This window comes from Malaya genurostris, chromosome 2, assembly GCF_030247185.1.
Source record: "Malaya genurostris strain Urasoe2022 chromosome 2, Malgen_1.1, whole genome shotgun sequence".
Classification (NCBI taxonomy): domain Eukaryota; kingdom Metazoa; phylum Arthropoda; class Insecta; order Diptera; family Culicidae; genus Malaya; species Malaya genurostris.
In genome coordinates this window covers 172,676,067-172,699,264 of record NC_080571.1, presented here as the reverse complement: position 1 = coordinate 172,699,264, position 23,198 = coordinate 172,676,067, and the positions used below count along the sequence as shown (strand labels likewise).

The following is a 23,198-nucleotide window of genomic DNA, read 5'->3' as shown; positions in this document are numbered from 1 at the left end:
TGGGCCCGATCCTGTGGAATATAATGTACGATGGAGTACTGAGGTTGAGGCTCCCTCCAGGTGTCAAGATAGTCACACACACAGACATTTTGCGTACTCGACGAACTGAGTCGAATGGTATATGACTTTCGGCCCTCCGGGCCTCGGTTCAAAAGTCGGTTTTCACAGTGATTGCATAACCTTTCTCTATGAGAAAGGCAAAACCGTGTTAATTCCGGAATCCGTGTAAAAAAGCCGTGTATGATAAAAAACATGTAAAAAGATACCTTAGTGTACAGATTTAAGTTGGCTGCTCAGGAACAATACGGGAAAAGTATTTAGGAATTTCATAAGTTTATACTGAGGAAAAACACTTCGAGTTACATAAGCTTCGAACCTATCAACGAAAACGAAGTAAAAAGTACGGGTGTGTAAAGTCAGACACCTAACTAGATATCGTGAATACAAATAAAACTGACAATCTTTCTTTATACTTCTGAGTATCAATTGATTGATCGTTTGTGTGAATTGTGCAAGCTTTCCCATTTTGAACTACTGGAATTTGAAACGATACATCTAAACTAAAGTACAGATTAGTTAACACATGGATCAATAAGTCCCGAGACTAACAATGGAAACAACTTTTTTTTTGCAATTTTTTTTATTCATCAACATAATCACCTTTCAGGATGATACGATGGTTCCAACGTTTTTCCAATTTTTCAATACCATGTTTATAAAAAAATTTATCTTTCGCTTCAAAAAAAGCTTCAGTTTCAGCGATGACCTCCTCATTTGAGCCAAATCTTTTTCCCTGGAGCATTTTTTTAAGATCAGCAAAGAGCCAGGGGTGGGGAAGCAGATCAAAGCCCAATTCGTTCAATTTCGCCATTGTTTTCATCGACTTGTGGCAGGGTGCATTGTCTTGATGAAAAAGGATTTTTTTTTCTGCATGTGCGGTCGTTTTTTTGCGTTTTTTTTGGCGATTTCTATTTCGAGGTAGTCAATGAAAATCACGCCATGCGTATCCCTAAAGACTGACACCATGACTTTGCCAGTTGACTGCTGCGTTTTCGGACGCTTCGGACGGCTTTCGCCAGCTGTGCGCCACTCAGATGACTGCCGCTTCGACTCTGGAGTGTAGTGATGTATCCATGTTTCGTCCATGGTCACGTAACGACGCAAGAAATCTTTTTGTTGCGAGGAAATAGCGATAAACTGCTTTCTGAATCATCGACTCGTTGCTGTTGTTGTTCCATCGAAAGCAATCGCGGCACCCACTTGGAAAAAACCTTTTTTATGTTCAATTTTTCATGAAGGATAGTAAATACACTTCCATATGATATCTGTGTAATCTCAGCAATCTCACGTAGCTTCACTTTACGATCTTTCATTATAATTTTTGTCACCTCACTCACATTTTCCGGTGTAACGGTTTCCACAGGTCTACCCGAGCGTTCTGCGTCATTTGTGTTGGTACGTCCACGTTTAAACTCGGCGAACCACCGACAAATCGTTGCTTTTGATGGACAAGAGTCCGGATAACATTTTTCAATCCATTGTTTCGCTTGCACGGTGTTTTTACCCGTGTTTTATGTTTTATCAAAACACGAAACTCGGTTTTTTCCATTTTTTAAACATACTACAAAACGACTTTACTCCAACCTCGATAATTCAGCTGTTTCTGGTCGGATCGACTTAAAATTTTGACCCGTTTCAAGCAAAGGTTAGTACTCTAGAAAGGCGTGGTTACTGGTTTACTACGAGCGCCATCTCTGCTTTAGTCTCGGGACTTATTGATCTATGTGTTACATTGAACATTCTGACATACAATTAAATATTAGGAAATAACCAGTTTAGTTCTTTATGATGAAATAATTGTGGTTCTGAAAGGAAACTTTTATGAAGGCGTTCGTGATGGAGAGTGACGCGTTGAGTTCGAATCTATTCTGAGTCGGTACTATGCATTTTATATAGCAAATCAGCAAAAAGTTCCACTGCAAACTATAACTGGTTGAAAAATGGGCCATATACAGTATAGTGAAGGACAATTTCGCATACTTCTGTGGCTATACAATTATGGTTCTAAATAACAACATACAGAATTTTTACGTCGAATACTTCATTCTGGATTTGAATAAAGAGACGCTATCAAAAGGCTGTACGGGATTAATTTCTGGCATTCAGAAGGGCCAAATTATGTAATTCTCTAAGATATTAAACACTGTTCGGATATAAACGATATTAAACACTGTTGCGAATTTTGCACTGCGAAAATTGCACTAAAGACTGTCTCAGAAAGTATGGACGCACTTTGATTTCACTGTAAATAATTCACAAGTGTTAGATATTCAAATTTTATTCGATATACTGATAATATTAGACTACAACAACAGCATATTATTCTCAACATTTGCTACTTAGCCATTGTAGACTAGATGACGCGTTTTCTTGCGAACGTTCCTCATTAATTTCCGTACAGACTTCTTGGCGACAAGTTTTGACACTATTTTTCAATCTTTTTCGAACTGTTGAATGGTTTTGGCTGCCGAGACATGTTTTCTAAAATGTGCCTTCGTTAATGCCCAAAATTCTTCAATTGGTCAAAGTTGTGGGCAATTTGGTGGATTCATGTCTTTTGGGACGAAAGGGGCATTTTTGGAAGTATACCCACAGACTAACAGACATGACAGTATGAGGAAATTCCTAAAAGAATAGTTTTTCGTGATGCACTAGTTCCACCTATATTGTACTGCGCGAACTATTTACTATCGGTACACCCCTTGTGTTATGTAAAAGTTTTTTACTAGTTGGTTTCCCCTCGTTTGTCAACACCGATCAGCAGTGCCTGATTTCATCATAATATTCGAAAATTAATCGTCACAATAAATTATTAGATTACGTTGATAATATATTTAACTTTTTCGCGATGTTGGAAGGTAACCGTTTATTTTTCCTAACGTTGTTCATCTAGACTATTTTTTATTGTGTTGGTAATTTTCACCCGAAATTAAGTGGCGGCAAACCAGAAGCAAGTATATATTGTAACAAAACGGGTTCGATTTTGTATTGCGTTGGAGGATGAGAAGTAGGCACAATTATGTATATAGTTTTGGCAATATGTATTAAATCTGTATCCTGCATGAAATTCACATGGACGTATAAAAATCAATACATTACAGGTAATTCTGTATGAATGGCAACTCTGTTGGTAAATGAAAAAAATAAACACAGTCTAGATGGCAGACAGGATGTTTTTGATAGGGTAACGTGGCGTATGCGAATACTGTCCCAACGTAAGGAATATTCGAAATGACAGTTAAAATGATTGAAGAATCTAATTTGAGTGTCATGTCTGTTAGTATGTGGTATACCATTCTACCGTTGATTTCGATTAGTATCAAGAAGCTAGATCTGGCCAGAAGATAAAAGGATCCTTGTGGCTTCGAATCATGGGTAGAAGTCGTTTTTGTAAACATTTCTTGATGTATATTTCGCTGTTCATTGAAGCAGTGGTGATGAAGGGTTTCGAAATCTTACCGCAGCTACAAATTGCTTGCCAGGCCATAGCTTTCTTTTCAAATTTTCCGACTTCAATCGATGTCTCGGACTGGTTTAACACTTGCCCTTCTCGCACCGTATAATATTGTGGTCCCGGCAAGGATTTGTAATCGATTTTCACGTAGGTTTCGTCGTCCATGATTATGCAGTTCAAATTTCCAGCAAGAATCGTATTCTACAGCTTTCGAACCCTCGGCCTGATCGATGCTTCTTGTTTCCGACTACGTTTTGTTGTTTCTGCTTCTCATAGGTTCGAAGGTTCAAACGTTCTTTAGCACAAAGAACATTTGACTTCGAAGTGCCCACTTTTTTGGTCACATCCCGAACTGAAACCTCCTTCTTTTGCTCGAACGCTTTCAGTATATGTTTATCCAACTGAGGGTTAGCAGGACCTTTTTTTCGACCCGTTTTCGGTTTATCCACAAAGGTGTTATCCTCACCGAACTTCCTGATTGCATTTCTGACGGCTTTTTTACTTACTCCTTACATTTTTGCTATCTTTCTCAGTGACAGACCGCGTTCTGTGTATCATGTGTACACAATTTTTCGACGTTGTTCTGCTGAAAGTCCCCGCATTTCGAAACAAACTAATGAAAACGAAAAAACAACTGCACAAGTGGTTAGAGAAGAGTGTAAACAACAGGACGCAGCCATAAAAAAATTACAGATTCTGAACCATTTCGAAATGGCAGCGGTTTTTGATTGTGTCCATACTTTCTCAGACAGTCTTTAAGCTAATCAAATTATCCTAGATTTGCACTATACGGATGGTTTTAATTTCTGAAGTAACCTTCATAGTTCTTGAGATAACATTTGGAGCCATTAGAAGGGCTGATTTTGCATAATGTTTCCCATTGTTGTCCATTTTCCGTTGTGTTTTTCTCCAATGCAAACGACCAGCAGCAGGATGATGCAATCGATCTTCTTTGAAGGGAACCTGACTCTGCAACCTGAGCATTTTAGGTTTTGTACCTCACAACAGGTCTGCTTTCATTACCGACTGCTCCTCCTGACGACCGGAGAGTCCAAATGAGAGCACGATATGAGCATTTCATGCTTTATACTTGGTTTGATGTTGGTGGAAGAACCTCACCTATCAAGAGATCAAGATCAAGAGATATTCGCTATATTATTACGATTATATTAAATATTACTATTTTCTAAGAGGTCGTATAAATGCGGTCACAAAAGTTTATTTGATTTAATATTCGTTATACAATTTCAACACAGACATTTATGTTTATGGATCAACAGCTAAAGGATTAAATAAACTAGTTGGAGCTGTACATTAATATGTATTATCATTGATGGATCGTTCTTCATCGTTATCAAATGAGATCCCTCGGTTACTTGTGTTTGAAAAATTGTTTAAATACATTTGTGAATGTTCAGCAACTCCTTTCGATTTTAAGTTTGTTAAATAGTAGTCTGTATGGGGTACAAATGGCTGAGTTTTATTATCATAACTGTCCGTTGCTGTTTCGGATGTTTTAGTCATTAAATCTAAAGCACTTATGGTAAGACCGGGCAAAAAAATAGAAACGATCGCAGAAGGTCCTGTAGGTATATACTTCACTTGAGTTGCATCTGATAATATTTTAGATGCTGTAGTTCTACGCTGTTTGGAAACACCCGGTATATATGACTGGAATTGGAAGTAAAATTACGTCAGTATGAGTATACTTTAAAAGCATAACGTGTATGGAAAATCAAGAGGCTATAAGATAACAGATATTGCGAACGATTGTGAAAAAAAACCTTTTTTAAACCACCTAGTGGTGTGATGATGCCTTTCTCATATTACTTATATTTTCAAGAATATCGTAGGAAAATTTTGTAAAGATATATTTTTTTCAATCATGAATAAAATCAGAAACTTTTTTTGGGTATGAACTAACAGAACCTTTTCAAATTGTAGACAGTTATGTCAAGTTAATGAGAATTTTTGTTTATTTTGCATCGTTGCACTAAATGATTAAACACTCTTTACCCTATAGTTCCGGAAATCGGACGCTCATTCCCCTGAACCAAGGTTTCGTCGATACCCTAGGGATAATGGAGTGTAGCCATCGTCCCAGTTCGTCATTGCTCCATGAAGTTTGCCAACTTTCGAGAGTTTTCTGACGAGAGGTACTGAAAAATTCATTGAAGCAGATTGGTCTTTCATAAATATCACCTTCTAATGCGCCCACCTTAGCCAATGAGTCTGCCTTTTCATTGCCCGGAATGGAACAATGCGAAGGCACCCAGACTAACGATATTGAATAAGACCGTTCAGATAAAGTTCTCAAATGTTCCCGTATTTTCCCCAGGAAATATGGGGGATACTTTCCTGGCTTCACTGCCCGGAGAGCTTCTATTGAGCTTAGACTGTCCGTGACAATGAAGTAATGGTCTTTGGGCAAGGTTTCAATGATCTCGAGGATTTACTGAATAGCAGCTAATTCTGCGACGTGAACTGAAGCCGGATCACTGAGTTTGTAAGAAGCGGTGATGTTTTGATTGAAGATGCCGAAGCCTGTGGACCTGTTGATGTTTGATCCGTCAGTGTAAAACACCTTTTCACAGTTGACTGTTCGAAATTTATTATGAAAGATTTTAGGGGCCACTCGAGGGCGTACGTGATCCGGAATTCCACGAATCTCTTCTTTCAGGGATATGTCGAAAAACACAGTAGAATCAGAAGTATCCGAGAAATGAGCACGGTTGAAAACAAACGAAGAAGGATTAATATTCTGAGCCATGTAATCAAAATACAAGGACATAAAACGAGTCTGAGAATTGAGCTCGACAAGCCTTTCGAAGTTCTCTATCACCATCGAATTCAAGATATCGCATCGGATTAGCAATCGATATGAGAGATCCCAGAACCGATACATGTATTTCTCGGACAACAGATTATACAAAAAGTTATTCAGAGTTGGTGAAAGACCATGCTGATGCAACTTCTCAGATAGGATGTTTATGGAAACTGAGTCAAAAGCTCCCTTGATGTCTACGAAAACTGATGCCATTTGTTCTTTTCGAGCAAATGTCATTTGAATTTCTGTTGAGAGCAACGCAAGACAATCGTTCGTTCCTTTACCCCTGCGGAAACCAAATTGTGTATCTGAAAGTAAGCTGTAATATGAGACATTGCCATTAAATCTCTAACACCACCCAAATCACATGCTCCTAACAAAAAACCATAAAAATCACCCCGATACGAAAACCTAGAAACATGTCATGAAAACCCAGAAACCCACTTGAAATATAAACTTCACCTACATGAAGCAATTAAAGTGTCAGTACTTACTTCGACTCAACGAAAACACCGCGACCATACGACAACAATAAATAAGGAAGCGTCATGTTTCAAATCGTTAAGTCACCCAAAACAAAACAGCTATGTCATTTCCCTTTTCTTCACGTCCCACACCTCTCTCAATCAAGTGCCATACGACATGACCTAGAATAACAGTAACCCAGGAAAACACACTGACTCGAACCGACACTCACGAGAGTTTAACCTGACTACTCTCACTCTCTCCTCTCTGTATCACACTCACACACTTGTCTAGAAACATTACTCACTCTCTTCTACTCAAATCATACAATGGCCGAGACGTTACTACGAATGCCATTGGTTAAATCATATTTACGCTGCGCGTTCTAACTCCTCCCCCCGGATTTTTAGTAATCCATACTGTTAAACTCAATAGGCTAAGTTAGGAGAGGATAGGATATAAATAAGCGATTTATTTAAATAAAACGATTCATTCAGTCATTCTTAAACGACAGCGAGAAAACAGAAGTTTTTCTCTGATGTAAAAAGAAATATCCATAGTGGCAAAAGATATTAAATGGCGACCGAGTGCGTGTTTTCGGTGATAGTGATAGCCAATGAAACGGCTAAAGTGAAAGAGGTTCGGAACCTAAAAGTATAACGAAACTAAATGAACGGTTAAGAAATGAAAATGTGACTCCAAGGTGGCTAAAATTGACAAAAAACAGAAGAAATAGAAGGCAGATGTCTTTTGCTGTATTATTAGTGCAAATCGTGTGTGAAAATGATAGACAGCTCAGAGACGCGTGCATCCAGCATTGCAAGTAAAATGAATACTAGTGTAGTGAAGTAATTCAAGAGTCCAAAACCGGACGATTCCAAAAATGATACTAGGGAACAAGTGTCAGACATAGAATGTAGTAGTGCTAGTAGCCTGGACTCAGAACCTGGTCCCAGACAGCCATTTAAAAGTGAAGGAAATCAAAATCGAACAAAAACCATTGTGTGCCGTTGTGCATCTACCAAACGAAATTTGCGCGTAATAAACAAAGTTGTGCATCTACCGAACTTGGATTTGGAATCTACCGAACTTAGCCAAATTGGAAGCGGACAGCAACCGAGAGATGGAAAATTTGCAGTCAACAAATCAAAGGTACTTAGTTTAAGTAAGATTAGGGACCCCTAGAAAAATTTTAATAGAATAAATAACACAAATATTAAAATAAAGTTTAAGATGGGTTGGTTTTCGTCAGACGAAACCATCAACAACACAATAGTCCCACAACAGAGAGAAACCGAAGGCATCGCGCTTTGTGCCCTGGTTATAATAATAGTAATAGTTGTTATTAAAAGGAATATTAGAATTACATAAGCAATTCACAAAAAAATTGCAATAAAGGCCGCAAGACAAATTCAAATGACCACGGTTTAAGAATATGAAAAAAATTTTTAATGACAAATGGCCCTTAAGGGTTCAAGAAAGATTAATCGAAATCAAAACAAGAAAAGAGGAAAAACGCAAACAGCCGATTCCCGACAAACACACATGTGGTTATGCATGTATATTCATGTCTAGAAAATTACATACCATAGCCTATAAATGTGAAAGGAACGATTTTTCCTTTAAAATATATATATATATATATATATATATATATATATATATATATATATATATATATATATATATATATATATATATATATATATATATATATATATATATATATATATATATATATATATATATATATATAATAAAAATTTTTATATACAGGGTGATTTTTTAAGAGCTTGAGAACTTTTTTAAACAATAAAACGCATAAAATTTGCAAAATCTCATCGGTTCTTTATTTTAAACGTTAGATTGGTACATGACATTTACTTTTTGAAGATAATTTCATTTAAATGTTGACCGCGGCTGCGTCTTAGGTGGTCCATTCGGAAAGTCCGCTTTTTTATCGACAAATTTTGTTCAGCGATGAGGCTCATTTCTGGTTGAATGGCTACGTAAATAAGCAAAATTGCCGCATTTGGAGTGAAGAGCAACCAGAAGCCGTTCAAGAACTGCCCATGCATCCCGAAAAATGCACTGTTTGGTGTGGTTTGTACGCTGGTGGAATCATTGGACCGTATTTTTTCAAAGATGCTGTTGGACGCAACGTTACAGTGAATGGCGATCGCTATCGTTCGATGCTAACAAACTTTTTGTTGCCAAAAATGGAAGAACTGAAGTTGGTTGACATGTGGTTTCAACAAGATGGCGCTACATGCCACACAGCTCGCGATTCTATGGCCATTTTGAGGGAAAACTTCGGAGAACAATTCATCTCAAGAAATGGACCGGTAAGTTGGCCACCAAGATCATGCGATTTGACGCCTTTAGACTATTTTTTGTGGGGCTACGTCAAGTCTAAAGTCTACAGAAATAAGCCAGTAACTATTCCAGCTTTGGAAGACAACATTTCCGAAAAAATTCGGGCTATTCCGGCCGAAATGCTCGAAAAAGTTGCCCAAAATTGGACTTTCCGAATGGACCACCTAAGACGCAGCCGCGGTCAACATTTAAATGAAATTATCTTCAAAAAGTAAATGTCATGTACCAATCTAACGTTTAAAATAAAGAACCGATGAGATTTTGCAAATTTTATGCGTTTTATTGTTTAAAAAAGTTCTCAAGCTCTTAAAAAATCACCCTATAGATGTTTATCCATTTTCAAGCTAAAATGAAATGCAAAAATATAAGGAGCTAGAAAAACTCCATACTTACGTAAAGAAGTCTATCAACACAAAACTATCAGAAAAATTACTTGAAGAAAAATTAAATCAATGTCAGGAATTAAAAATAGACCTTGAAAATTTATTTATAAGGGAACAAGAAATCATTGACGATAAGACTTTCCACAACTTAGTAAAAAATACGAGACTGTGGACAGACGAAATTTGCGAAATAATAAAACTTAAAATCACACGCATTATAGCAACCAAAAACGACACAATGACGCAAACAACAGCAACACCGTTTGACTTAAGTCAGGCGACGGCTCTTATCCAACCTTATGACGGTTCTTCCGATAACCTAGACACATTTATTGACTTAGCTAGATTGCTGAATGAGTTATTTCTGCCAGACCACATGGCCATGGCAAAAAATTTTCTGAAAACCAGACTGTCCGGAAAAGCCAGACAAGGCATCCCTGAAAGTCAATACAATCAATAAGCTGATACAACTAGTCGAGGAAAGGTGTAAAGTCACGACCACTCCCGAAAGTATTATAGCGAAAATAAACACCTTAAGACAGAAAACCTCAATAAACAGTTTCTGCGAGGAAGTTGAAACCCTCTGCACGAAACTCGAAAACACTTATGTCGAGCAAAAAATCCCACTACCAGTTGCAAAATCAATGAGCACTAAGATAGGGGTAAACGCTCTAATAAAAGGGTGTAACAACACCGAATTAAAAATAATTCTCAAAGCGGGTAATTTCAGCAACATAAGAGAAGCAAACCAGAAAGCACAAGACTACAATAGGTATGCACAAAAGCAAATATTTCATAATCATAGAAATAATTATAACCATAATAATTTTAATACAAATAATCAAAAATTCCGATATGAAGGTAATATGCGGAATACAACTAATTACCGTGGAAGACCCCGCAGAGGAGGTCAATACTACGAAAATTTCCGAAGGAACGGAAATAACAGAATATTATTAACTAACGAGGAACAGACAGAAAATGCCTCACAAAACGAAACATTAAATATACAATACCACAATACAAACAACGATATTATAAATGATAATGTAAATATAATACCACGCCAGTACGGACAATTACAAAATAATAACCAATACTCAATGAATCAAAATTTTTAAAAAAGACCTTGTATACCATGAATATACACGCCGCTAATTTTATCAAAGTAGGTATAAAAATGACAAATTCGATATGCACATTTATTATAGATTCAGGTGCAGATATATCGGTATTTAAAGCAACAAATAAAGTATCTCCACAACAACCAATCAATATAAATAACAAAATTAAACTTACGGGCATTACTGATGGCGAGATCGAAACCATCGCGTCAATAGAAACAAAATTAATATTTAACAACGAAGTTTCTATTAAACACAGAGTCCACCTTGTAAGTCCAAATTTTCCTATTTCTACAGACGGCATCTTAGGCAGAGATTTCCTCTCAGCTAATAAATGCCTAATAGATTATGAATGTTGGATATTAAACTTTACAATTAATAATATTCCAATAGCTATACCGATTCAAGATACAATTGATAAAAACTACATTATACCAGGAAGATGCGAAGTTATCAGAAGAATGCACAATTTAAAAATCAGTAAGGACATGGTACTACACTCACAGGAAATTAAACAAGGGTTATTTTGCGCAAGTGCAATTATTTCACTTCAAAACCAATTTGTAAAATTTAGAAATACAACTGACAAACCCATAGATGTCAGTCAATTAGAATTCAAACCAATTTTAGAACCTTTGAGTAAATATACGATTTAGAAAAATAAAACACAAAAAAATTTCAGTAGAAAAAACAAAGTCCTAACTGAACTCGATTTAAACAATGTACCCATATACGCTAAAAACAGCCTGGAAAAATTAATTTCAAATTATTCTGATATATTTTGCTTACCAGACGAACCAGTTTCGTCAAACAATTTTTATTCACAAAATATTGAACTGAGCGATAGAATCCCAGTATACATTCCAAACTGCAAAACTATTCACTCACAAAGCAACGAAATCGCAACACAAGTAAACAAAATGTTGAAAGATGATATAATCAAACCATCCATATCACTCTATAACAATCCAATTTTACTAGTCCCGAAAAAATCAGAAAACAATAATGCAAAATGGTTTCCGGCAACTTAACAAAAAAATATTAGCCGATAAATTCCCACTGCCAAGAATTGGTGCTATCTTAGACCAGCTTGGTAGAGCAAAATATTTTACAACCCTGGATTTAATGTCAGGATTTCATCAAATACCCTTAGAAGTAAACTCTAGGAAATTTACAGCATTTTCGACCCAATCCGGTCACTTTCAATTTAAAAGACTACCGTTTGGTTTAAATATCAGTCCAAACAGTTTTCAACGAATGATGACATTCGCAATGTCAGGATTAACACCTGAGCATGATTTTGTATACATAGACGATATTATAGTAGTTGGATGTTCAATCCAACACCACCTTCAGAATTTTGAAAAAGTTTTTGAACGTATTAGGAAGTACAATCTTAAACTAAACCTCAATAAATGCAAATTCTTTAATACAGAAGTAACATATTTGGGTCACAAAATTACAGATAAAGGAATACTACCAGATAGTAACAAATATGAAGCAATAAAAAATTATCCTACACCAACAAGTAGCGACGACGTGCGAAGATTCGTTGCCTTTTGCAACTTATATAGAAAATTCGTACCAAATTTCGCAACCATAGCTTACCCATTAAACCAATTATTAAAGAAAAATCAAAAATTTTCATGGACAATAGAGTGCCAACATGCATTTACAACCCTAAAATCATTCCTAATGTCACCAAACATTCTACAATACCCAGATTTTAACAAACAATTTATCGTAACCACAGACGCTTCAGACGTAGGATGTGGTGCAGTTCTATCACAAATAATTAATGGCAATGACTTACCAATAGCATTTGCCAGCAAAAGCTTCACCACCGGAGAAAAAAATAAATCAGTAATTTTGAAAGAATTGACAGCAATACATTGGTCAATTAATTATTTTAAGTCCTACCTATACGGACGCAAATTTACTATACGAACGGGCCACAGACCGTTAGTATTTCTATTTAATATGAAAAACCCAACCTCCAAATTAACTAGAATGAGGTTAGATTTAGAGGAATTGGAATTTAATATAGATTATATCCAAGGTAAAAGTAACGTTGCAGCCGATGCGTTATCACGTGCAATCTCCCGGCCGAGCGGTGGCGGGAGAGGAATAACGAAGAGGATGTTTCTTTCAGTTCTATACGGAGTAATACTCTTCAATTCGGTTTCTCTTTTATGTCATTGTATTGATTCACCCATGTACTTGAGTTTAATATCACGAATTTCACCTTTTCTGAGTTTCAAATTTTTTTTTGTGCTTTTCACTTGACAGCTACTTATTCTCAATAGTGAAGGATTAGGCTGTTTTAGGAGTTCTTTCCCACAATCTAACAAAAGTCCCTAACGATTGTTAATAAGGCTAACACTTCACGCAGTCTCACTAAGCTCGGCATATCATTAGGTTTATGCACATATGAACGTATGTCCTACTACAGTACAGTCTAGTGCATACTCCACGAGTTTGTAAATCTATTTACAACACTTCATGGTGATCTCGTCGAATATATGTCTCATCATTTACTTGCTTACATTAATAAAAGAAGTTATTCTTCAACACATACTTTTGTTGTCGTATATTATCAACACTACCCTGACACGAGCAATGGTTGTGTCTAACTATTTTGTTCTTCTCGCATATGAGTATCAAACACTGCACATGAAACTGTTAAATCTTCACTCATTACAGCAATCTTTCACTCAATTCTTTAGATGCCTTCCGAAATCTATTATATCCCATTATAAACAATATTTCTTACTTGATTTTGAGGTCACTTGATACTCAAGCCTCACCATGCACACATATTCCTACGGCTACTGTATTACACTCCGAACTGAACTAACCCGAATACTCGAAGCAAAAACTACTTAATCTGTCTACGGGTCGACTCCCGAGACTCGCGCCTAGCTACCGCACTCTGTGAAACTGAACTGCTTGCTAACTCTTCCCAACTAGGGGTTTTTAAGCTCCTAACATTTACTTTCGGGTGAAGCCCGAAGATTTTAGTACAAGCCGAGCTTGTGATTTCAAGTAGAAAGTTCATCCGACTTTCTCCCGAAGTTCTACCGAAAGTCGAGACCACTGTCGCTAGGCCAGAAGCAGTGACTAGTGTCCGTGAAAATAACTTTGTTTTTGCTCGTCGCGTTTACGCTGACATGAAGGCTTGCCTGAAAGGTGACGAGTTTTTTCTTCACGACTAGGTTGCTGTTCTTGCAATGTCGTTATTCCTTCATGGCTCCCTATTTTATTCACAATACTAACATGTTCGAAGGAAAATTTGCTAAGGGCGCTGCATGCCCCTTACTTACTGAGCTTGATGTTACCTGAAGGGTAGACATCAAGTCGAATGCGCCGGCTTATAACATTGAGGTTTATAGCTGAATCACCATTTTCCGTATTTATAATTATATTTTTTTTTCATTTTGGCTATACGCAAATTAAATTCCCTAACCTTACGGTGGTCCGTGTGTGTGTTCTCCTCTGACGCTATCCTGTTCCATGGTATGCTTCTATTGTTGCTTTATCTGTGGGAGTGATCGAACGGTTGCTAGTCTCGGACTCTGGGTTCCGTGTCGTTCTCGTTCCTAATAGCTCGTTCTTCTGTGTTGGTGATACGTATTAGGGTTTCTCATTGTTTATGTACTCGCTTCATTGGGCATAGTTGAAAATTGATCGTTGACTCCTTTGCATTTTGGACATCATTGGGATTACTGTCAGTAGTAATATTGGTATTCTGTATTGTTGCTTCTCATCATGGCTTCTCGTTTGGTACAATGTGTTGAGGTTCCTAGCAGCTTTTATGCATTGCATTTGATTTCGTGGTTATCTTCTTCGTAGTGTATTTTTAAACAACCAACTGTTTAATTTTTTCCACGTATTAATAAGCTTTGATTTTCATATATTGGTTTATGGTACTCAGTTGAGCTTTTGCCGATGCTCACTGAATAAAATATGGGGTAGCAGTTTGTAACGTTGTTGCATACCCGCGCAAGTCATCTTTAACTGTGTTGACTGCATTTACTTCCTTCTTGTTTTGTTATCATTTGTACTTGTTGATGTAGCAATTTGTAGCGTTGCCATTATTTTGATTTGTTATTACGTCTTCCATGTTAAATTTTTCCGAAATTTTTCGGCCTCGATTTTTCAGCTCTGCTGTTCTTTCTTCTGACATCTTGGTGATTCCTCGGCTCCCTTTGTCTTCAACTTGCCACCGCATCCGATCACACCCTCTCGTTCTCTTAGGTAGCTTGGCTAAGCTACTGACATCCTTCCTTCTGCGACGACTATTTTCGGGCACACACACAGTTTGGGACTCCAAAAAAAAACTACTTTTATACGTTTTGTATGACTCTGTGCCTTTAGTATAATCATTTTTCTATTCTATGATTGATATTATCATTGTTATTTTTATATACGTATTACGTGATCTATTGTCTATTCTATGATTGTTATTATTTGTGTATATATATTTTTTTCCCATTGTCATATCTTTGTACATCGTAAATATATTTTTTTTTACGTTATACATGTTCTTTCTATTAGTTGAATCTATGTGTTCTTTTTCTATGCATTTAAATGTTTCTGCGATCTATTTATTCGTCTATATGTTATCTCGTGTACTTTTCCATTAATCGAGAGGGTTTTATGTTTACTTATATTTTTTTTTTGTTGAGGTACCTTTAACCCGTAGATACAGGTCGACAACCCGTCTGTCGACAATACGTCTGTCTGTGGATATAAAATTGTTATTAAAGTTGCGGCATGCGAATGCTTGTTGCAGGTTATAATGAATCTTTTCTAAACCTTTTTTTTCTAAATTTTTCCCGCAACTAGCTTCTATACCGGGTTCATTTTAATGGTGTCTTACCATCCTTGCTTCCATAGCTTCAGAAGCCGTCCTTCCATCTGGTCGGTTGTGTAGTGCTCATGCCGCAGCTTCTCTCCCCCACTACTTGAGCTGGTTCTTTCGGCACGTGTTCCTGTTTTTCCTTTCTAAAAATAAACTCAAATCTGGACTTTAGAATTTTTTCAATAATAACACTAACCCATAAAGCAACTTAGATTCTAATTTCGTGCTTCACTTGTTGTTTTCAAAAAAAAAAAAAAAATTGTTTGTTACTGTTTAGACCACCCACGTGCTACTTTTTGGTGTTCGTATTGTTTCCGAGCTATTCCCTTTTATGCTGCCAATTCCTATCTCTCTATTTCTTAATTCTATTATCGTGAACGGTTCCACATACTCATTTTCCGTTTCTGTTTCTCTGTTGGTGCTTTTTTGTCTCGGTTCTACAGAGATTGTCGGTATTGGTTCTTCTTGAGTCTTCGCTATCGGCCGTGCTCTTCCGTTCTTATTCATCAAAATAGGCCCTGATATCATGTCTTTAGTTATGGGTTTTCCTCCCTTACTATCTTCATTTTTAATCGTTATATCGTACAATTCTATGTCTGAAGTTTTGATTTTCTTTCTTTCGACGTTTCCGTTGCTTTTTATATCTTTCGTTGTACTACAGCATGAAATTCTTCCTTTATGAAAATAGGCACAACCACTTATTATGCTCATGCTTATTATGATCATAGTTCCTGTGCTTAACCATGGATGTTCCAAGGGTGCGTAAATTATGTTTTGTAGCTCTACTCCCTCTCCTTTTAGCTTTTTCACGTCTACTCCTAAGTTAAAGAGTCTCTTATTATCAATGAATGTGTATATCTTGTTTTTCTTATTTAATATAGGTATGTCTTTGTGTTTATTTTCTAAATAGTGTAAACCTGCCTGATTCGTCTTTCAGTTGTTTTGGGGAAGTTGTTTTATTTTCCGCGTCTTTCCGCTTCGCAAGTTCATTTTTCTCTGCTTGCTGCTGTTGACGCTTTTGCTGTCTAGTGACTATTGAAATAGGGTGTAAGGACTCGGCCTGTTCGGGCAGTCTGGATAAAAAGTCTGCCACAACATTGTCTTTGCCTTGTTTATAGCGAATGTCCACTTCCAACCCTTGAAGTTTCAGACGTAAACGCGTTAGCGTAGGCGAAGTTTCTTTTAAATGCCATATTGAAATCAGCGGTCTATGATCAGTGTATACAATAAATCTCTGATTATAAATAAAATGTTTGAAGCGATTCACTGCCCATACGATGGCTAACAACTCCTTTTCAATCGTATGGTATTTTCTTTCAGCACCTACTAGACCTCTGCTTGCATAAGAAATAGGCCTGTCGATCGATTTTTCATTGGAAAGTACTGCTCCAATAGCGTACTCGCTGGCATCTGTCGTGATCACGAACGTATCTTTATAGTTCGGTCTAACTAACAGTGTATCAGAAGTTAAAAAAATCCGCAATTCCTCAAAAGATTTTTGACACTCTTCTGTCCAAGTAAACTTAACATTCTTTCGCAAGAGATCGTTCAATGGTCTACGTTTCTCTGCGATGTGAGGTATGAATTTTCCATAAAAATTTACTGTTCCTAAAATGACCGAACACCTTTGACTGTTTTTGGTGCCGCCATCTCTTTAATTGTTTTTATATTGTCCTCCATAGGACGAATTCCTTCTTTGTCAATTACATGTCCTAAATACTTTATTTCATTTTTCAAAATTTGGCATTTACCTGGCTCGACTTTTAGATTATGTCGACGGAGAGCCTCTAAAACTTTGCGTAAGTTTTCATTGTGTTCTTCGATAGTAACACCGAAAACAATTATGTCATCCAGATATACGATTGCTTTAACCCCTTCTATCTCATAAAGTACCGTATTCATTAATCTTTGGAACGTCGACGGGCTGTTACGCAGGCCCATAGGCATTCTTGTAAATTCAAAGTGGCCTTTTGGAGTTGAAAACGCAGTCTTGGCTGCATCTTTTGAGTTAATTGGTACTTGGTAAAACCCTGATTTTAAATCCAAGGTAGAAAAATATTTACTGTTTCCAAGATTATCTAGAATCTCGTCAATTAGTGGAATTGGGTATACAAATGGCTTTGTAACTAAATTTAAAGCCCTGAAGTCAACCACGATTCTGTATTTCTTGTTACCAAATTCATCGTCCTTCTTGGGAACACATAGGACTGGTGCATTCCACGGACTTTTGCTAGGTTTTATGATACCTTGTCTACGCATTTCTTCAATTTTTTCATTAATATGCTTCTTTGTAGCTTCTGGAAATCTGTATTGCCGTTTGTTGATAGGCACGTTTGACGTGGTCTCAATTTCGTGCACTGCCGCATCAGTGATAGTTAATTTATCCCCGTTCAGATAGAATACATCGCTATATGATGCCATAATCTTCTCTATATCCCTAAAACTTTCTTTTTTAGATGATTCATATTTAGTGATTCTAATACTTTTTCCGTTCGGTCTCGACCAGTTATTTGACCGTATCTTTTATTTTCCGTAAGAATTACGTCTTGATTTGAATCTAAATCAAGGAAACATTTGTCTTCCTCGTCACATTCTCCACCTATAAAATCTTTTTCTTCTTCATGAGTAATATTAGTCCCACAACCGGGAAGCATACTATCTGAACGATCGTCGTTTTTGTATAACTCATAATTGCTCTGATACGATGCATTAATGTTATCATTTTTATTCACGTGCTTTTTATTCACTTCATATTTATTATGCTTTGATAAACTACCCTCTAAGACTTCAGCATTTACGATAATTACTTCATTTTTGCCACTCTTTGCATTAGTTTCAGTATGTTTTCCGGTTGTCCTATTTCTACTTGGAGATTTTTTATTTTAAAATCATTGTTCGCTTTAGTTGCACTGTTTAAAGACATCTTTGGCTTCCCATTATTATCCTTTACTTCGCTATTTCTGTCATTACTCATGCGGGTGGCTATTTCAATGTTGCACTCATTCTTATCTGCAGCACGCATCCCATAATGCTCAGTTGCGTGTACCTTTTCTTTGCCTGTTACTTGTGTATTTGCCACATTCTTGTGCTCGTTTGGTACACTTAGACATATGTTCTCGAAATTCTGAGTGACATAAATTGTGTATATCTTTCAAAACTCTGCTCCAATGATTCCAGGAACACACAAATCTTTTACTATATAAAATCTAACTCTGTAATGAGTTTTTCCAATTACCAACGTGACTTTTACTGACTCCATAGTCTGTGATTGAGTTCCATCAAAGCCTGCAATGTATAAATTATCTTTATAGTTTATTTTCTCTGATCCTATTTTCGCGACAGTATCCCATCTCATTACGTTATAAAATGCTCCAGTATCGAGCAAATATTTAATTTTTTCGTTAGGCCTATTTGCTGCAGCAACTTTTACAAATAACTGATTGTTTTTAGCACAATCTATTTTTAACATTTCGTGAGGCGGCATACCTTCTTGCCATTGCCCCGTATATTTTTTTGTCATTTCTGTACACTGCGTACCCTGTGGACTAAGCTTGGATTGACCATACGCTTGGTATTTTTCCTGTATTTTGACATTGTTTTCTGCCTCATATTTTGCGACTCTCTTCTCCTGTTTCTGATGAGCTCCATATGAATCTGTTTTTGGTTCAAAGGTTAGAGGTATTTTCCGTAAGCATATCCAACCTTGGTCATTGTGTATGCTAGTCACATACTTATTCATAAATGTCATTCCCAAAATGCCCCCTGGAGTCAAATTCTCCACTACGTCGAACTTCGTTTGGAAAATTCTTCCTGCGATGATGAAGTTTAGTTCTACGGTACCTAATGTTTTTCTAACAGTACCTGTTATCCCGGAATATTCTATGATTTCGTTATCATTAATTGTATATGCTCCCATGTTCTCTGCGTTTCGTCTACTTATCAACTTGCCAAATGATCCAGTGTCTACCAGAAACTGCATCTCGTTATTTGGTTGGTTTGCCGATCTCAACAACATCATAAATTCGTTGTCTTTCGTCTTATGTAATTTGACCCATATCCCTTCTTTGCGTTTTTCGCTATCTTTTTCTTCGGCGTGATTGTTCACATCACTCTTCATTATATTTCTATTCTCCCCGTATCGATCCCAATTTTGCTTTTGACGTGTTTGCTTGACTAAATTTGCATTCGGATTTCTTGACGCTCCATATCTTATTTGATCAGACATATTTCTGGTCCTGATATTACGATCATATCTTCGAAATATTTTTCTATTACTGTATGTCATGCAATTTACCCATAGTTTATTCGAATTGTTTTCGAAATGATTATTATAAAAATTGTTATCTTCGATTAAGCACCCATTTTTGCGATAATATTCGTTGCGTAAGCTTCGGTTGTGTTTATGAGAATTTTCGATTTGCTCCCCTGGATAGCATTTATATTTATTGTTTGTCCAAAGTTTTGGTTTATCAATTGCATGGTAGGATAGCAGCCGATTTTCAATATTTGATAATAAGTAGCTGAACTCCGCCTCCTCTTTTAGGAATTTTATTATTTCTTGAAACTTAAGCTGCCTATGATTTTTGGCTAAATGTTTTAAACTTTCATTCGATAATCCTGCTATAAAATGAATCGTTAATCCTCTTTCTGCGAAGGATTTCTGTACTTTCTCTTGGCCTTGATTCTCTTGCTGAGTGTCAGTATATTCCATTATTCGTAGCGCTCTTTCAGCGTACTGTTCAAAAGGTTCTCCATATTGTTGTTCGAGAGTTTCGATCCTCATAAAAATCTCTTCTACTGTGATTTTCAAACCGAATACGTCTCTTAAATTCCTGAATATATCCTTTACTGTGTCGGCTCTTATTCTATTAATAAAGGTTGCCGCTCTACCTTTTAATTTCATTATTACTACATTTAGTAGTGGTTTCTGGTTTTCCCCTTCCGGGATGTCTTCTGCAAAATACTCTATTTGCACAATATATGGCTCTAATTCGTCTACTGACCCGTGGAATTCCGGGATACATTGTATTGCCTCTAGCATCGGAAATCGATAGGCACCACCGCCTTCAATATTATTTTCGTTCGCCATTGTCAATGTGACTTTAATTCGCTATGCCGCTTTATCTTTTTAACTAGTAGCTCTTCATTTCATTTTTGTACTCTTGTATTTTTGTAAAACCTCAGTTGTATGTTTTTACGAGCATCATTTTTAACATATGCAGGAATTTTTTTTCAACCTCGCTGTGCGCTTCTAATAGTTTTGTTTTCACTACCCCCCACTAATACGATTCCCGTCGACTACCTATCATTATTTAACAGTGAAAAACTACGATCTTGACCGTGGTCATGGTCGACAAACAAAAAGAACAATCATCGTAAACAAACTTGACCTAGTTTTAAATTACTGGTCATTGTATAATATAAAGCTTTAACTGCTACGAGCCCCTGCGTGGTCGAATTTCGTTCGCCTTGGCATTTTTTTGTTTGTTTATTATTGAGCCAGCCCAGCTCGGTGCTCTCAAATTTGTCATGCCCGCCGTGTGCGCAAACTTAACTGTCTTTGTAAATTCCGTTATAAGGTTCGACGGCATAGGCTTCAACATCGCATCGTACCATACTCGTGGGTCAGCATTATAGTTTACCGTACGCGACTTAAAGTCAATGTCGGTTTATTATTATTATTGTCATATACCGCTACCGTACTCTGTTTTTATTTCGGTTGCCAGACTTTTACCCGCAAATATGGCCGCGACTGTTTGTGGTGTGTTACCTAGCAACGCATTTTGCTATAGGCTCCGCCCAAACGGGTTGGTTCTTCACCAAATTTGAATATCTACTTCGTGGCATGCACTCTTGGTGCCTAGCTCGCTGACTTGTTTTGTTATGTCAGACGGCTACCTTTGCTTATTTGCAAGATGATGCGTCAGATTGCCGATTCTTTCGCTCATACGCGTTGGTTTCGGGTGGTCACCTTGACCTTACAATCATTACACCAGTGCTAACTGTTCTGCTCGCCGTGATATTCGTGTCTCTTCAACGAAGGGGAGAAAAAAAACTTCTTAGGCCTTTATGCTAGTGTGGCCACTTTTGTAAGTATTATCGCGGTGTTGTTTTTTTTTCGACACATGCGCTCGTATTGACCGTGGTCAAAACGTAAACAAATCAACTGTGAGCATAATCTATACGTCCGCAGTTTTCAAGGAAACTTGAACAAATTTATTGCTTGCCAAATGACTCAACAACGGAATGTATATAACTGTTCTAGAAACCCGCTGTAGGCATGAGAAAAAGTTCTGATATCGTTTACCAGTTGATGGATTGTGAGTAATGTAGTTAGAAAAATAATATTGGTCCTTGCGAGCGCGAGCTAAACAAATCAGAAAAATTTTCGCGCTAATGCCATCTTTATTTTTTTATGATTTAGCGCTCACAATAAGTGGCAACATTACGTAATCAAAACAACGAGAAAAAAAATAAATAAATAAAATAATGGAGACTCACCATACTAATACTACGTCGCCCAACATCCTCAATTCCGAAATTTTTTTCCCGTAGTCCTGGCGTGTCCTTGCTACTATAGCACGTATCGCTGTCACCACTTGCAAGCTCCCGGCCGAGCGGTGGCGGGAGAGGAATAACGAAGAGGATGTTTCTTTCAGTTCTATACGGAGTAACACTCTCCAATTCGGTTTCTCTTTTATGTCATTGTATTGATTCATCCACGTATTTGAGTTTAATATCACGAAATTCACCTTTTCTGAGTTTCAACTATTCACAACACTTCATGGTGAACTCGTCGGATATATGTCTCCACATTTACTTGTTTGAATTAATAAAAGAAGTTATTCTTCAACACATACTTTTGTTGTCGTATATTATCAACACTACCCTAACACGAACAATGGTTGTGTCTAACTATTTTTCTTTTGCATGTGAATATCAAACCTGCACATGAAACTATTAAATCTTCACTCATTACAGCAATCTTTCACTCAATTCTTTAGGTGCCTTCCGAAATCTATTATATCCCATTATAAACAATATTTCTTACTTGATTTTGAGGTCACTTGATACTCAAACCTCACCATGCACGCATATTCCTACGGCTACTGTATTACACTCCGAACTGAACTAACCCGAATACTCGAAGCAAAAACTACTTAATCTGTCTACGGGTCGACTCCCGAGACTCGCGCCTAGCTACCGCACTCTGTGAAACTGAACTGCTTCTAACTCTTCCCAACTATGGGTTTTTAAGCTCTTAACATTTACTTTCGGGTGAAGCCCGAAGATTTTAGTACAAGCCGAGCTTGTGATTTCAAGTAGAAAGTTCATCCGTCTTTCTCCCGAAGTTCTACCGAAAGTCGAGACCACCGTCACTATGCTAGAGGCAGTGACCTGTGCCCGTGAAAATAACTTTGTTTTTGCTCGTCGCGTTTACGCTGACATGAAGGCTTGCCTGAAAGGTGACGAGTTTTTCCTTCACGACTAGGTTGCTGTTATTGCAATGTCGTTATTCCTTCATGGCTCCCTATTTTATTCACAATACTAACATGTTCGAAGGAAAATTTGCTAAGGGCGCTGCACACGCATAAAAATGTCCTCAGATAAATTAAAAGCAAACAGTATTTTGATGGTTGATACA

At 37.0% G+C, this 23,198-nt stretch overlaps 2 protein-coding genes across 7 annotated transcripts in view; both read right to left on the bottom strand.

The window, feature by feature from the left end:
- The window catches only part of LOC131427393 (uncharacterized), a 341,222-nt gene that overhangs the window by 297,135 nt on the left and 20,889 nt on the right, over positions 1-23,198 (bottom strand). The gene's annotated exons all lie outside the window — the stretch shown is intronic.
- The window catches only part of LOC131427388 (calcineurin-binding protein cabin-1-like), a 1,620,795-nt gene continuing 1,602,328 nt past the window's right edge, over positions 4,732-23,198 (bottom strand). For 3 of the 6 annotated variants that reach the window (XM_058590536.1, XM_058590535.1, XM_058590538.1), the window contains one exon: positions 4,744-5,185. In XM_058590536.1, the coding sequence (XP_058446519.1) occupies positions 4,829-5,185 (357 nt within the window). In that variant the 3' untranslated portion in view covers positions 4,744-4,828. Of the gene's footprint in view, positions 5,186-23,198 lie in introns of all 6 variants that reach the window. The other 3 variants (XM_058590537.1, XM_058590534.1, XR_009229264.1) reach the window with 3 other exon arrangements.